The 12011-nt window shown below is 36.0% G+C and overlaps 2 protein-coding genes across 2 annotated transcripts; both read left to right on the top strand.

Moving 5' to 3' along the window:
- Positions 1–1134: 1134 nt before the first annotated feature.
- LOC112524933 (protein FAR1-RELATED SEQUENCE 5-like) lies at positions 1135–4423 on the top strand. The gene is made up of 7 exons (XM_025134876.1): positions 1135–1219; positions 1981–2143; positions 2204–2779; positions 2859–3117; positions 3271–3508; positions 3568–3725; positions 3827–4423. The coding sequence occupies exons 1-7, from the start codon at positions 1135–1137 to the stop codon at positions 4421–4423; spliced, it is 2076 nt and encodes a 691-aa protein (XP_024990644.1).
- Positions 4424–10459: 6036 nt separating this feature from the next.
- Positions 10460–11359, top strand: LOC112524932. The gene has a single exon (XM_025134875.1). The coding sequence runs from the start codon at positions 10460–10462 to the stop codon at positions 11357–11359; it is 900 nt and encodes a 299-aa protein (XP_024990643.1).
- The last annotated feature ends 652 nt before the right edge of the window (positions 11360–12011 follow it).

Genomic DNA, 12011 nt, shown 5'->3' with positions numbered 1-12011 from the left:
AGTTGTTAGAATGGTCATGAAACGGGTGCATAATGGGTTTTGTTCTTTTTGAAATATACGTATCATGAAATGGGTGCATAATGGAATAGATTCATATAAAATAGTTAAATGTTGCATTGTAGCTGAAGTTGATCTGTTCAGTTGTTAGAATGGTCATGAAACGGGTGCATAATGGGTTTTGTTCGTTTTGAAATATACGTATAATGAAATGGGTGCATAATGGATTTTGTTCTACATGAACTATACGTAGCATGAAACGGGTGCATAGTATATGTTATTGTACATGAAATTAATGTGCATTAAAATGTGTCAATGTGAAAATGTTACATTATAAAATGGGTAATAAACAAGGTTCATGTTGGTGAAACATTTTCATTTTCAATGTAAAAAAAGTGCATAATGTAKTTTGTTATTTATGAAGGTAAAAGTAGGTGAGACGGATTCGTTATGATTATTTAAAAGATTGTGAGAAGTTTGTAATCTGCCCATGAATCTTGAAGATTGTGGGGATTAGGTGAACGAATAAATCGAATTGTAAGTGAAATTACAGGTACAAGGTTATTGAAGCAAGTAAAATACAAATGAAACCGTTTCATATGAAATTGCACTCATTGTAAAATAATTTCATGTTGAATTATCGCAAAATGAATATAGTTCATTATCAAATGAGGCCAATCAAAATAGTTAGTGTAATCAAAAAATTTAATAAGATCAGTATACGATGAAAATATTACATTATCTAAATGTAACGAATCCGTGTACAAGTAAATTAAAAAATAAGAAATATGATTGGTAATAATTTCGTTTGATTGTCAATTAAATTATGAAACCATTTCATTCATATAATGTCAAACTTTTATTTTACTTTTTATTGAAATGATTCATTAAACATTATTGAATATGTTGTGTTTTATGTATGATTTAGATATAACTTATTGATGGATGTTATTTTAAAATATATTAACATTAAAATAGTATATTACTTTGCAAGGTAAATCAGTTTCATTAATAATATAATTTACATGATATGGTTTCCGTGATTACAAAATACTATGAATTAATTTTATTTAAAAGGAATGATGGTATATCTATTCATATCGTTTAAGCCACAGAGAAATACGTTACTATACGACAATGAGTGATCAGCGAGAAGGTATTAGCTCGAACGAAATTCATGACAGATACAGTGATGCTGTTGCGAATGAAGATGGGTGCTATGGTATGTCATTTGTATTATAAATTTTAAGTCGATGTACCTTCCATAGTATGAATGTTTGTATAAGGTTCATCTGTCTTTGTTGCCTTGAATGCGTTTCGTTGTTGGAGTATTTGTATAAATCAGTTAGTAGGATTTGAGAATATGGTTTTGTTTTTTAGCAAAGTAATGGACACCTTTTGTTAATGATTACGTTCAAATGAAACTAATCTGCGAGGTTATTTTATATTGTTGAGTAAATCTATAGAACTTAGTAAGGAGCAATGTTACATGTGTTTTATAATTAAACATTTTCACATTTAAACAATGATGTGAACATTCAATATACGAATTACATGTAGTATGCATAAAGTGTCATGAAACAATTGGATTAAAATGAACAAAAAAGCCTGGAATAAGGAAACAAACAATTGCATAATTAGACATTTCCATAGTGAGACTGTTTCATTAAAATACAAAATACACCACCTACATGCAAATTGTGTTTTGGCATGAAACAGTTTCATTACTAATGTACAATATGATTGTAATAAGAATATGAAATACTGATGTAACAGTTTCATAATATAATTTATAAACAGTTGAAAAGTAGACATAATATAATATCTCTATTTAGTAATGAGAATATTGTAATGAATAGTTTCATAAACGAATTTAAAAAACTTGAGCATGTTGCGGATAACTAATAGGAGGTAATGAAACATATTAATCATGTTAAGATTCATAAGTGTAACTATCTTGTATTATCTACTTGTACTTGTTAGATGCATTATCACAAGAAATGGGGGAATCACCAGGGGGCACGAAGATATGGGTCCCTAAAGTTGATAACAATATATGTTCAAAGGTTGGTGACTTCTTTTCATCGGTTGAGTCCGTAGAAAATATGTATAGGAAATACGACGATGTTGCTGGGTTTGATATCCGGTTGGAAACCTAAAAATTGAACTCGTTGGGTGGAGTGCAAACCCGTTATTTCGTTTGTAGTAAGGAGGGTAATCCACCGAAAAAGGAATTTGATTCGTTAGAAGTTTCATCGGGAGAGAGGAAAAGGCGTAATACAAATTTCAAACGTACCGGTTGTAAAGCTTGCCTTAAAGTACACTATGTGAAAGAGAGTGGCCGGTACGAGGTCTATCATTTCATAGAGGGTCATAATCATATGCTTTGTTGTTCGGATGAGAAGATGTTCACCCGTTCAAGACGCCAACTTGATTACAAGGATCGCAGGAATGTTTATCACGCACCCAGCACTAAAGTAGGTATCACTCGGTCGCGCAGAATGCAATTGGCAATGAACGGGGGTTTAGTAGCATCTGGTGGGACAGCTAGGGATCATATGAACTTTAGAAGGGACATTATGCTCTTCGCTGGTAACAAAGATGCACAAATGTTAATAAACAAGATGAGCAAACGGCGGGAACATTGCCCTGAATATTTTTTTGAATATAAGTGTGATGARAAGGAGTTGATTGCAATATTTTGGGCAGATAAAACAGCGAGAATGAATTACAAACATTTTGGAGACACCATATCATTCGACGCTACATTTCGGACAAACAAGTAAGTTATTTTAAATATTTGTTATCAAATTTTTTTAGAGCAAATCATGCATTAATATCATGCTTTTCAATCGTAACAGGCATGCAATGATTTTTGTTCCATTTGTTGCAATTGACAATCACAAGAAGTCTGTTGTCGTTGGTGCATCATTGATTAGAAATGAATCTGTCGTTAATTTCACATGGGTATTCAATGCGTTTATGAAAGCGCACGGTTCTCAGCCACAGTTTGTAATAACCGATCAATGTGCAGCAATGAAACAAGCGATACCTATAGTTTTTTCAAAATCTACTCATCGATTGTGTATGTGGCACATAACCAAAAAAGTGAAGGAAAAGGTATGTCGATTTTCAACTATTCAGATGAATTCTAACTTATGCATGCATAAGTTTGTTTACTATGCTTTCCATCAGCAAAGTTTGGTTTTGAATTGGTCATATGAAAAAAAGGCTTTGATTATTTTTTGATTGTGTCTTTGTTTCATTGTCAAGATTCGTGATCATTTAGCCCATGGAACCCCGTTCAAAAGCAAGTTCAACAAACTCGTATGGAATGTACACATAAGTCATGAAAGTTTTGAGGATAAATGGAATGCGTTGATGGATGAGTATGGCCTACGAGGGCACTCGTGGTTTGAAGAAATGTATGCAATAAGAGAATCTTGGATTCCAGCCTATTTCAAGGAATATCCAATGTCTGGTCTTATGAGAACCACTTCCAGGTCCGAAAGTATTAATTCATTTTTTAATGTTTATACGAAGTATTGGAATGATCTTGTGCACAAGCAGCGAAAGTTTACACAAAAACAATATTTTTTGACGTGCAAAAGGAAATGAACAAGGCAGTATGGTTTTGCGGGGTTGTGGAAGTAGTAGAGGTCAGTGATAAGATGATATACATTATTACACATAAGAACAAGAATTCTGAGGTTAAAGCTACGTACAAGGTGTTGATCAATTCTTTCATTTCATATTCACATTAATTGATTAGAAGCGCATTTCCTGTTAATTTTCCCTAATTTATCTTCCTTTATTTATGATACTCTAGGTGGTTCATGATGTAAGGGATGAGTCTTTTGACTGTAGTTGCAACCATTTTGTTCGCAATGGTATATTATGTCGCCATGCGTTTAAGGTAATGTTAAATTCTGAGGTGCAATCTATTCCCGAGAAATACATTTTGCCGCATTGGAGACGAGAGTTAGTTCCTATTGAGTTGATGCCGGCTCGGGTTAGGTACGGTGAAATGGATGTTGAGAAACAGGCTTTGATCTACCAGGCTATATCAATGTTTGATCTTATTATTGGACGTGTACGTAATGACAAGGGAGCGTTGACAGAGTTTGTGGAGCAATTGGAACGTTTGGGTGATGAAATTTCGGTGGACGTTCCAATTTTGACAGGTACAGAGCAGAAGAGAAATGATATTCAAGAGCTATTATGTGTTACCGAACCTGAATCGGTTGATGTTCTACCACCAACAGGTGTACGTAATAAAGGTTGTGGAACCGGAAAACGTCTTGTTGGTATGTCAGAGAGGGTATCCATGAATGCAAAGAAACCGAAAAGATTGTGCAGAACTTGTGATAAAATGGGGTGGCATGATTCCCGCAGTTGTCCGATGAAGGGCGATAGTACGAATTAACGTTTTATGTGTTCGAATTGTATTAGGTTGATTTGGGAAGTTCCCTTGACTTTGGTTCATTTGTTTTATCTTACCTAGTAACAGTTATCGTTGGAATTGTGTCCGGTCTTAATATTTTGTGATGAATCTCTTCATACCGGTTGATGTGAACATATTAGTTTGAAATACACTTTCAATAAGCAAACCAAACAAAGTAATTAAAAAGGTTTCATTGTAACACTTAGAATATGCCTATTTTAAGAAGCGGATTTGTAAAAGAAAAAGCATACAATTGAAGTTTAATAAGTACTATGTAATATAAGTTTGATGTTGCACAAGTGAAACAATTTCGTTTGGACTTAATGGACCTGTTTCATTTGAAACATTTTAAACACGTTCCTGAAACGTGGTTGGCCACGAAACAAGTTGACGAACCAGTTTCATCGCTCTCATGAACTTGTTGCATCATAAATCTATGTATTGCATTAGTATTGTACTTAGTATTGTACCATTGTAATACTGAATTGTAGAAGGTTGAGTAAATTGAAATATGATGCATGATGAAGGGATATGACACGAGTACGACGAACATGCAAAAAAATGACAATTGAGTTTAACGGAAAGAATTTTAAGCATTACAAAGCGTAGCAAATTTTTGAGTACTTGTAAACACAACATCAGTTTAGTCAAACCAAAATGAACAACGCATAATTTACTACTAAAAACACAATAAAATTCATGTGCTAACCTCAAAAAAACCCAAAAAAAAAAAAGTATCCTTAGTGAACCAACTGTAAATCCATTGATAACTACGATTAAACGATAACGCCTATGGCAGATCTTTTTGTTGCTTTTGCCTGTTCTATTGCTTTTTTTTTTATCTGGGATCCATTGCATGAAACTGATCAACCTCTCTCACGATTGACTCCCTTCTTTTGCTGAAGTTGCTGAGTACTAACTTTGCCGTGTATTTCTTCCTTAGATCAGTTAGTTGGGTTCTTTGATTCTGCCCTTCTATAGTGAACCCGGTCTTCCATGACCTTTCCTCTCCCATCCAAGTTTCCATATGCCTCATCAAGAACACACCTCCATCCTCGAAATTGTCCTTAGTTTGCCAACTCATTTCCAAGCGGTCATGACCCGTTTCATCCATTTCTTCCCAGCTCGGATGGCCTACGGCTCTTAGGTGCTTGATCATAAACCGATGCTGGTAGGGATGGCAAAAAAACCCACACCCGATGGGGAATCCGATACCCATACCCGATTTGACCGGGGAATCCCCGAGTTGACCGGGACGGGGATGGGGAATCCCCAAATTTAAAAACGGGGATGGGGGCGGGGATGGGAATACCCTTCGGGTCCCCGGCCCCGGCCCCGAAATATATATATATATATATATTAATATATATATATATATTAAATGTTACCCTGATTCCCAATTTCAATATACAAGATCTTTTCAATTTATTTTCCCAAATTCCCTAATTTAAAATATATATGGAATTTGAAAAGACTACTAGACTTTGGAACTTTTTATGATGTATTTGGCTAACATTACTATTGATAAGATAGTAAGTTKGTTTTTATTAGTGCGCTAAACTTTATGGTTGATAACTTGTCGTGATAATTCAACTTGGTTTTATTGAAATTTCTAGCTTTAAACATTTACAAATCAATAAATATAATGCTCTTTATTCAAGTAAGAAATGCAATTTCACATCCGGGGAAAAATCCCCGATTCCCCGTTGGGGATCCCCGATTCCCCGTGGGGATGGGGACGTAATCACATTCCCCAGCGGGGATGGGGACGGGGATGGGGATCGGGGACGGGGATGGGAAGTGCAATCCCCGATGCCCCCGGCCCCGTTGCCATCCCTAGATGCTGGACAAATAAATAATCAATTGTAAAATATAATTTGGGAAGAAATTTGAAGTATGAGAGTGAATGTGTAGTTAGAGTACATACTAATAAGTCGACAACGTGTTCATACAAACCCAAATCATCTTCGATCTGACATCCTTTCCAAAATCGGTTGTCTATTACAACGATTGATGGGTTCTTGAAATTAAACACCACCAAGTAGTAGTGACCACAGTCCATAACAGGGAAGAATGCCTGTGTGTGTTTAAAGGTTACGTAAGGTCATGATGAAAAAATTGTCTACATAATTTTAAATGCAAGAAAAAAGTAAATGCTGCGGATACCAGATCCATATTTCGCATTTTAATAACTTCCATGTCGAAGCGAACTGATTTAGCTAGGTTATTGCTGAAAATGTCATACTGAACATTAAAATCAGCCTGCTGAGTCCGTAGCTTCGGATCTCCCTGTGTGGTAGTCACGTAGTCAGATAACATTCATGAAATCATGTTTTCTTTCATTTGAAATAACTTGATTAATCTTATAAAACTTACCAACACAGTCGTATTGAAATAAAAACGACGCGGTGAGTCACGGCTTCTGAACATTTCCTCCATGTTCAGCAATTCAGCCCATCCATCTATAACATTTGTGTAAACAATGCATTTGGACGCTAGGCTTGCCAAATTCCMCCGCAGGATGGTCGTGGAATTCTCCAATTCGAAGACAATGTCGCTGTGGATGTGCAACGTAAGACATACGCATATTAGGCGAAACATATGTCATTGATAATGTGTTATTAATACAATTTCGTAACAGTTTAAGACAGTGAATATTAGGTAAAAAAATATACTTACAAGGTTGATCCAATTTCTGCAATCGCCCACTCGTGTATGCGTCTATCTTCTGCACTCACCTTCATGTCTATAGCATGCCTAACGAAAGGTGATCTTAGGTGATCGCCCAAGCGAACACTCCTCCGATGACATCCGGTGAACCGGTTTGATTTCTTCAACTTTGCATCATCAACGATGCATACACCTTTTCCTTTGTCCTTTGAGCTTGGCTTTGTGACAGTGGACGGTTCTACTGTCTTTGTAGGGCTGATTCCCAGGTCAAACTACGGAGGCCGTAAATCTAATGACTGCTTCTGTTTTTTACTAGATAGTGATTTCTCGACTGTTTCATCACATATCTTATGCAACGTTTGACTGAGCCAATATTGTGATAATGGTGACTGATGCATTTCATTATCAATCGGGGTTTCATGGCCAGTACGTTTACTAACAACTATATCGATTGATTCACCAACAGCTGCAGGGTCTACATTATCAGTTGCTGTGTGACCTGAATCAAGCTGCGTAGAGGATCTGAATATGTCATTCAGATCACCAGAAAGAGCTTTGAAAGCTTCATCCCCCTGATACTTGGCCTTGCAAGCAATGAGACACTGTTCAATATCACGCCTTGTATCAAGAACATGACATATCATGTCTTTTATCAKCTTGATTTCCACCTAGTCATCGTAGGAAGGCGTAGAAAATGTTAATTCATTAATAAGATTTAAACTAGTTCATCAAACATGTTCATATTCATAAAGATTGTTGGATTGTTATTGAAACAGGTTGTAATCGGTAGTGAAACATTGTAATAATAACTATGAGAAAGAAGTTTCATGTGATAGTAATGAACCATGGTCATTGTAATATTATATGTAACATAAAGCACTGAAAATGCTGAATGTAATGTACGGCAGTGAACAAGTTTCATGTAGCAAATGGACATCTTTCATTTGATACTAGTGAAACACTATCATTTTGTCKTAATGAACCTGTTTCATTTGATACTAGAAAATATGTACAAATGCTAGTGAAAATGTTTCATGTAATATCTAGCAGTGAACCTGTTACATTTATTATAAAGCAGTGAACCATTTTCATGTAATATACAGCAGGTAACCAGTAGGTACATACACTATCATTTTGTCTTAATGGACCTGTTTCATTTGCTATTAGCGAGTAGGTACAAATGCTAGTGAACTTGATATTTAGTGAAACTGTTTCATAAGGCACCCAACTAAGTTTAATAACAACTCTTTCATAGAAGTTTCATAATAAATCTGTTGTAGAAGTTTCATTTGAAACAAGTGAAAACATTTTTTTGCCGTTTTTACAAGTGCCAAAAAAATTGACACAGTTTCATGCATTTTGCACTCATTACATGTACTAATACCATATAAATTTTATTCGCTTACTCGTTACGAAACGTTTATAAATAAATCAATTAAGGTATCTAAGTACCTCTCTTTCAACCTCCCTTGTCACATCCAACAATTGAGCCGACCCTAGGCCTCCATTTGCTATTTCCCAAGCTTCACGCTTTTTTAACATGTCGAAGCTCCATCCCCTTGTTGCTGGCCTCGTGTGGTCAAGTACTTCATCCGGCCATATTGTTGACTCCACATATAGTAACTGATTAAAATGTAAAGTCAATGAGGTTTATAATTCGTGGTAAAAGAAGTTTATGTGAAAAAATGAATTAGATAAACTTACAGTCAAATAAGTAAGTGGCCCGGCGTAGAAACATACATCACTTGATCTGCTCCAACTGTCCTTACTGGTTTTCAACATATCGTAAATGAATTTGCACCAGTCTATCTCAGGTATCATTTTCAAATCCTTGATTGAAGAAAGGAAACTAAGATTGCAACACCCCATGCGGTTACAATCTACCATCAAGTTAACGAACAATACCAAGAAGTTGATTTGGAATGCACCGGATGCATCTCCAGAATCTTTGATTAGTTTCATAACATCCTTTGGTCTCATCTTCTTCTTATCAAATTGCTTCCTAAATATGCCATTAAGATTTGGCTCGGATTTGTCTTGTTGTGTACTTAGTATATCAATGCCCCCAGTCGGTAATCCTAGTAATTCATGAATTGATGCTATTGTAATCAGAATTGAACCGTGATGAACATTAAGCCTCATGGTCATAGTGTCTAGGTTGTCTACAACATAGAAACCCAAACGAGATGGGACACCGTCTATTTTTATGTCAAGTAGGCTCCCCAAYCCCATACTAGTAACGGCAGCACGTTGTGATTCGTTTAGTGTGTGAACTGTTTCGTGCAGTGTCCTGGGCGATGTCCTAGTTCTTAGTACCCGATATTGAACTTCATTCGTGTCAAATGCCCGTTCATCTTCGATCCCCTTCTGCAGGTCCTGGATTATTCCCTCTTCTCCTGATTCTTTGTGAATGCTGTCAACGACTGGACCCCCTCCACATTTTTTTTACCCAAAACTCCTGCATATATTAATTATCATTTGAATATATTTCCAAAATTTAGGCAAATGTAATATTTGATCTACCTTTTGCCTCTTGAGGTCCTGTAGTGGTTTTTACTACTTTGGACGGTCGTGTCTTTGGGGGAACGGGTTCCGTGCGACCGTGGCTCGAGGATGCCTTCTTTGATGTAGAAACGTTAATATTTTTTTTCACCGCAAGTTTTGGTTCGTGCACAAAATCACTGTCTGAAAATATACAATATGTTAGTATACTGAAGTAAAACGTATAAAGTTTCATAAAACAATAGAATAGCATAGTCAACCTCATATGAACAGGGTGCATAATATTGTTAAACTTGTTGCACTCTATATTTTATATTTCTATTAATATACAATTGCATGATTGTATGAAACATCCATTAACTAGTACAAATAATATATTTTATGAAAAAATTCAATATATGAAACATATATTTCGCCTGTACCTAGGACGGGCGGATTAACAATGTTCTTCCCAGTTTTTTTCGTATTGCCAACTGCATCTTCTGTGTTGGAACGGCTCGATGAAGACTTGTTTATCGTAATCTTCAGTTTCTTGATCTTACCAACTTCTGGGTCCTGTACAACAGCAACATCTGAATGTATACAATGAATTAGTGTATGTGACTTCAAAACACATATGTTGTGCACCTACATTGAGCCAAACAATGCACAACGAACTGGTAAAATACTTGTGTTTTAATGTCATCAACCAAAAACGATTGAAATTAGGAGAAATAAGGCCTGAATCTGCAATCCCCATGAAACAGCAGAAACAGTTGTTGATCACAGTGAAACTGTTTCATTTACAAGGCGATCAGAGGTTTACAGGCTCCAACTTTYAGAAGGCTCGACCGCCAGATTGTTCTCATGAAGCAACTGGTGTGCTCGAAAACATTCAATCTTAAAGAAGCCATTAACGCTAGAGATAATGGAGGACGAACTGCCCTACATTTAGCCATTAACGGTAACTTACACAGTGATCTAGTGGAGCTACTTATGATCGTGGGTTCGCTTGATGTGAACATCTGTGATAACGATGAGATGGCTCAACTTGATCTTCTTAAGCAACGGCCACGATCAGATTCATCAGAATTGCTGACTAGACAACTGATCTCAGCCGGAGCAACTTTCGGTAGTCAAGATTACACAGCAAGAAGAATGATTGCTTCCCATTTGAAAATGGGCAGCATTGGTGGTGGTGGTAGTCCAAGAACTTCTTTCAAACTTTCTGATTCTGAAATGTTTCTATACACTGGGATGGATAGTACTTCCTCCACCACTACCTATGGTACTCCAGTGTTCAGTATGCATTCCGCAGATCTGAGTCAACTTGACTCGAGTTCGAACTCAAACTCTGAATCCAAGAGCCCCAAAAAGAATAAGCAGAAAGGGATACAGCGATTCCTTCAGTGGATTAGAAGGAGAAAAGGAGGAAATGAAGGTATGATTTTGACAAGAAACTTGAATGAAATCCCAGTTTCTTTGAGAGAAAGATACTCATCACTTCCGAACAACAAGAGAACACTCGCTGCAAGAAGCAATCTTGTTAGCCCGACMGTYAAAAAGAAAGTTGCTTCTGGATTGGTTRATGGAGTTATGCAGGCAATGCCACATTTGAACCAAAGATCGGGATCTAATTCGCAAAGTTCATTGGATGACAAAGATATGAGAGTCGATGTGGTGGGTTCATCGAGCTCGAATCAGATGTTTGATGATGGAGATGATGAAGAACAAGGGGTGGCGAATAGCAGAAGGCTCTGGTGCTGATCAGCAGCAGCAGCAGGAGATTTATAATAGTTCTGTTGTATTAACAAACTTAAAATGTTTTAGTAGATCAGTTTCTTGATCTTGTAGCCTAATTGCATCCAAATATGTTATGTTGGTTTGGAAATTGTGTTTCAACTTTGACATTTTAAGAAACTTGGCTGCAGGTTTATTTAAGAAATTTTAGAGTATTATATGAATATTATAGTTGATGGTTCCTAAATGAAACTGAGATGCAAATAACTTTCTGTTAAACAGAAGTCTGATGAATTTGTAGGATGCAAATGCTGACAATTGAATAATGGGTATGAAAAAATAAAATCTAAAATATAGTTTTGGCATGAATCAGTTTCATTACTCATTTTGTACATGAGTATAATAAGCAAATGAACTATTGATGAAAAAATTTCATCAAACGTTATCCCAGATTATCCCATATTCAACCAAAAGCAGTTTCTGATCAAATAGTCTACTTATCCCATATTCAACCAAAAAGGATTGAAATAAGGATAAACATATTCAGATCAGATTCTAGGAGGTACTGATCAAATATTCTAATTATCTTGAGTAGTGTTCCATAATGTATACCAATGAGATTCATACCATTTACAGTTAATAAACATCATTAAACTTCATTAAGCAATTGCATTAACAT

This window comes from Cynara cardunculus (genome assembly GCF_001531365.2).
Source record: "Cynara cardunculus var. scolymus isolate 2C chromosome LG 13, CcrdV1, whole genome shotgun sequence".
NCBI lineage: Eukaryota > Viridiplantae > Streptophyta > Magnoliopsida > Asterales > Asteraceae > Cynara > Cynara cardunculus.
The sequence above is the reverse complement of the archived record's forward strand: the minus strand, read 5'-3'. Positions and strand labels throughout refer to the sequence as shown.